We start from the raw sequence: 5,436 nt of genomic DNA on the forward strand, positions 1-5,436 counted from the left end.
TCAGCGAGAGGATTATTATTATTATTATTATTTTTTTTTTTTTGCTATAGGGCACATGCACTCGCCAGAAAGACAGAAAGAGGCAGAGAGACAGAAAGCGAGAAATCACCCCCCAGAGGGGATGGCCACGCTGCAATCCCTTCTGCTCCATTCTCCTCTCGGGATCTTGGGCACACATCACATGTGCCCAGTATGAGTTTAAGCCACCGGGTCCGGGACTAGAACTGTGGTCGACTACATGGGAGTCCAGCAAGATACCATTATGCTAACTGCTGGTCCCATGAGTTGTATGACCCTGAAGACATTTCTGAATATTGAGTCATACGCGTTCATCACTTTTCAGATGGTATAGGATGCTGACTGCTGTTCAAGACCCAGAACAGGAGACATCTGTTGCTAATGTTTTGAGTTTAGTGAGAGGTATTATATAATAAATACTTTGTTTGTATTTAAAATATTTATTTTTCTTCCATTCTAGGTTGGCGATGTAGTAGAAGTACAGGCTGATGAAACCTTTCCCTGTGATCTCATTCTTCTGTCATCTAGCACCACTGATGGAACCTGTTATGTCACTACAGCCAGTCTTGATGGGGAATCCAATTGCAAGGTAAATAGAGATTGAACCTTACCTAAGTATTTTCAAATCTCTTTTTTCCCCTTAAGTATGCTATTTTTTAAATTATTTGAATTTGTTGAACACATTCAATCACTGTACATCACTACAGTTTGTAAAATGTGTCTTACTCTCTATTTTTGACCTTGATTCCTTTTTAAAAATTTTTGTTTTTATTTTTTATTTACATTTAATCGCTGCACATCTTTAGAGTATACAACATTGTTTTTTCTCACGCTTAATACAGTGTATATTAGTCAAGTCAAAGACATCATCAGCAGATAAATTTTCATTTTTGTGTCTATTAATTTAAGAGAGGTTTCGGCTATAGGGCAAGTGCACTCCCTGGAGAGACAGAGACAGATACAGATACAGAAAAACAGAGAGTGAGAAATCACCCCACAGAGGCCGTGGCCACACCCTAATCCCATCTCCTTCATTCTCCTCTTGGGTTTTGGGCATGTGCACATGCGTACACACACACACACACACACACACACACACACATCCTGTTTGAGTTTTAAGCCTCCACCTCCAGGGCTGAACTGCGGTTGACTACGTGGGAGTCCAGCGACATAACCATTACACCATCTGCTGGTCCCTGCTTTGGTTGTTTTTTAAAACATTTTGAATTCAAGATAGTTAATCATGCAGTACTACTTTCTACTATATCCTAATCTTATATCTTATTTTTTACCTATTCATATAGATTTTGCATTTGAAGGCAGCTGCTGTATAAGTGTCTTTTAACTTCTAAGCAAATATTCATCTTTGGGGAATAGGGTTATGTTGGGAGGGGGGAATCTACATCCCAAATAAAAGCCACCACAATTTTCATAGCACTTCTTGAATTTAATGTTGACACAACCCACTTAATATTTTATTTAGGCTTCTTCAAATGGGAGTTAAGTGTAGGCCAAAACTATATTAACTATTAAAACAACTTAACATACTCTAACCTTTCATTTTGATCTATTTTTTATTCTAAAAGTGATACTTTTTTAAAAATTTTTATTCCTCAGATATAGGAAATCTATTCTGGAATAATTTGATTTTTTTTATCCTTAAGGTATAATTGTCAAGTATTTACATTATTACAATTAAGAATTATGAATGTATCAAAAAATTAACTTAATTAATTTAGGTTATCCTTAAGGTATAATTGTCAAGTATTTACATTATTACAATTAAGAATTATGAATGTATCAAAAAATTAACTTAATTAATTTAGGAGGTAACTTCCCTTGTATGTTCCAGCATAGTAATTCTTGGTCACCATCAAAAGCTTGCAGGGAATGAAGGTGTATCCTCTTTATATTACCTCTCTCTTTTTTTTTTTTTTTGTTCTTCTGTTGTCAGAAGGCATGTGTACTTGCCAAAGAGGGAGGGAAGAAGGGAGAGAGGGAAGAAGAAAGGTGAGCAAGAGAGAGAATTTCTCAATGAAGTGAGGTCACACCACAATACTTTTCCCTCCATTCCTCCATCCTGTCAGGATTTGGAGCATGCACATGCCCTGGTATGTTTTTTAAGTCACTGAGTCTGGGATTTGAGCTGTAGTCAGCCACATGGGATCTGGAACCCAGTGCACAGCACTTAACCACTATGCCATGGGGCTGGCCCAGCACTTTCATTCTTTCTTTCTTTTTTTTTTTTTTTTAAATAGAGGGTTGCTGAGGTGCTTATTCTGGGTATATCCTTGGAGTAGTTCTCTATTCCTTTATTTCTTCTGGTGTTGAGGGATAGGACTCACTATATAAAAGAAGAACTTTACCTATTATTAGATGACTAAGTCTGTATTTCAAAGGCATGGTGATGAACTAGTAGAATTTGGTGTTCAAAAACAGTTCTATTTTAGGGAATATCAAGATAAAAATTTAAAAATCTACCTTTAAGTTTTCCTAATACTGAAAAAAGTTGTTTAGAGGAAAAAACTCTCAAGTAGTTTCTTTTTTCAGTTACATTGATCTGATAAAATCAGCAAAAATACAGAGGTTTTCAAAATCAGGAGATGGTTTTAAATATAGCTCAGGCAGTCCCGTAATATTCCCTGAAGAATATGGTAGCAGCTTTTTCTTCTGCATAAGCAATGCACTCTTTGCGTCTGCATTAACCCTTGTTTGATGATTTATAAATGGGTTCATTGGAGCCTGCCTTGAGTTCTGCATGAATCAAGTGTATAATACAGATTAGCACAATATTCTGTCTGTCTAATACAAAACACACCATCTCCCTGCCCCTTGTACAAAATGTTACCATGTTGAACATTTTCAAGACCATTAATTAAGCTATTTGAGTAATGGAACTACTAATGATTTTTTTTCTTGCTGTTGGCAAAATTGTAGCATTCTTAGGACCACAAAAGTTATACTCAATTTATATGTTTCTATCTTACAGTGCCATACAATTTAGTTGGCAAAATAAGTCTTTCTATAAATAGGAGGGAAAAGTAAATGTATTAAATTTTTCACTGTGTTTTCAGTTAATTATATGCATACTGCAAATGGAATCCTCTTAGCTGTCAGTATCAAGAGCTTTTAGTCCTTTTCATTATCTTTAAAATCCCGGGAACCAGCAGTTAGCGTAATGGCTGTCGCTGGACTCCCACATAGTCGACTGCGGTTCGTGTCCCGGACCCGGTGGCTTAAAACTCAGGCCGGGCGCGTGTGCGTGCATGCCCAAGATCCCGAGAGGAGAATGGAGGAGAAGGGATTGCGGTGTGACTATCCCCCCTGGGAGGTGATTTCTCGCTTTCTGTCTCTATGTCTCTCTCTGTCTGGTGAGTGCATGCGCCCTATAGCGAAAACCTCTCCAAAAAAAAAAAAAAAATCCTACAACACGGTTATCTAGTTATTTGTAACATATTTTAAGAATAATACCATAAAACTTACTTTGTGGGAAATGTGCATCACTTTTTATTATTATTGTAAAGCTTTTACTGTAATTAGTGAGCAGAAACACTTTTTTGTTTTTGATTTTCTTCTGCTTTCAACTAGACACATTATGCAGTACGTGATACCATGGCCCTGTGTGCAGCCAGCTCCATTGATAACCTCCGAGCAGCAATTGAATGTGAACAGCCTCAACCTGACCTCTACAAGTAAGTATCATTTAGTTTCATTTTACTGCTGTTTGTTGGCTCTGTTTCTCTTTGCCACTAGTATTGCAAAGAAACACCCACCACTTACCAGCCTACTCTTCATTTATGTTTTATGAGCTGTTTCTTCCTTCTGGCAGGGAAATGAATCAAAATCAGCTTTGTTCACTACCAGTCTAAGATAAATCATTGTAGGCCCAGGCATCCTGTGATTTTGTTTTTCCTTTTATTTTGGTTACTTTTAAATATGGCCATCTATCAAATTTTTAAGTTATGTTACTCTGTAAGGCTGGTAAATCAGACTAATGCAGTAACCAGTTAATTAAAACAGAAATAAACCCCTTTCCATGTCATGTAGCATTAAAGAGAGGAGAGGATATGGGGCCATGCAATTAGTGGGCACTCTATTCTTCCTCAAAATGATCTTGATGAACTGAGCATTATACATTGTTTCTTGTTCAAGGTAAACAGTTAAATGTAAGGAGCAGTGAAATGATGTAATATCCTCTTTTACTATACTTAGGTTCTCTGGAATTGGTTTGCTGATTCATAGTCATTGAGGGTTATCAAAAATTTGCCATTGATTTTAAGACTAGTTTGTTTGGTTGATTAGAGCATTGTGCTAATGAGGGTAGATTAACAGGTTTTATCCCTACATGGGCCAATTGATTTCATTCTATTCTGCTCTTACAGATGGCATCCACTACCCATACCAGCCAAGTTGCTAATGCATGCTGTTGGTTATAATGGGGGACCAAATGGTTGGATGTGATTTATACTAACTCGTAGTAAAATAGCAAAAGTATTCATCCTACTGTAAGAACAGTACTCTCCCTCCTTCTTATCATTCCTTCTTTCCTCTTTTCCTTCCTCTTCCATTTCCACTTTGATACTATTCTGTTTTTCTATACAAAAATGTGCCATAACTTTTTCGGCAACCCAGTAGGAACTAGGGCCACAAAGTAAAACAGATACTCTCTGCCTTCAAGCAGGTCACAGCGAGCAAAAGAGATGAAGAATAAAGTTAAAGTTACTGTACAGTGTGATAATAGAGATAAGTGCAGGGTCCATGGAATCTCAGAAAAGGAAGTGACTTATTCTGACTTAGAGCTCATTGTATACGTCATATACCCTGGCATATTTATAGGGAAATCCCCAAAGTTTTAAGCTGCTATAAATATAAAGGAGCATTTTAGGGCAGGAAAGGTTATTCCTAAGTTCTCTTGACTAGATCGAATCCCTTGCTATGTGACTTTATAATATTTTATGTCTCCACCACTTTCGTGGTGATCACTTGTACTGTAATTACCTGTTTTCTTTCTTAGGGCAAGGAATATGTCTCTTTTACTTACTAGTGTATCTTCTGCACCTAACACAGTACTGGCACAATTAATACACAATGAACGAGCAGACCATCATACTTTGTGTATATAAACAGTAATATAAAATATCCTATTTTTCTGTAAAAGAAGAATGCTACTTACTATGCGAATTACAAAACACTCATAACACACTTGTTTAGGAGGGGTTAGACTCTTTTACTTGTTTTGCAGAAATGCATGTTGTCATGTGCTTAGTATCGAGATCAGGCTGGATATTTCCAAGATGGTAGTCAAATGTTTACTGTCTAAGACTAATGCTGTGTTAAAGGATGGTCTCTGTGTTAGCAGCATCAGCGTCTTCTATGACTCTGAATCAGAAACTCAGGGATGGGGCCAAGAAATCCAAA

At 37.0% G+C, this 5,436-nt stretch overlaps 1 protein-coding gene across 1 annotated transcript in view; it reads left to right on the top strand.

Moving 5' to 3' along the window:
- The window catches only part of LOC102501475 (phospholipid-transporting ATPase IG-like), a 348,220-nt gene that overhangs the window by 114,329 nt on the left and 228,455 nt on the right, over nucleotides 1-5,436 (top strand). Inside the window, 1 exon segment of the mRNA XM_027776689.1 lies at nucleotides 479-607. Coding sequence (XP_027632490.1) covers nucleotides 479-607 — 129 coding nt within the window.

Source organism: Tupaia chinensis, unplaced genomic scaffold (assembly GCF_000334495.1).
Source record: "Tupaia chinensis unplaced genomic scaffold, TupChi_1.0 Scaffold000706_1, whole genome shotgun sequence".
Taxonomy (NCBI): domain Eukaryota; kingdom Metazoa; phylum Chordata; class Mammalia; order Scandentia; family Tupaiidae; genus Tupaia; species Tupaia belangeri.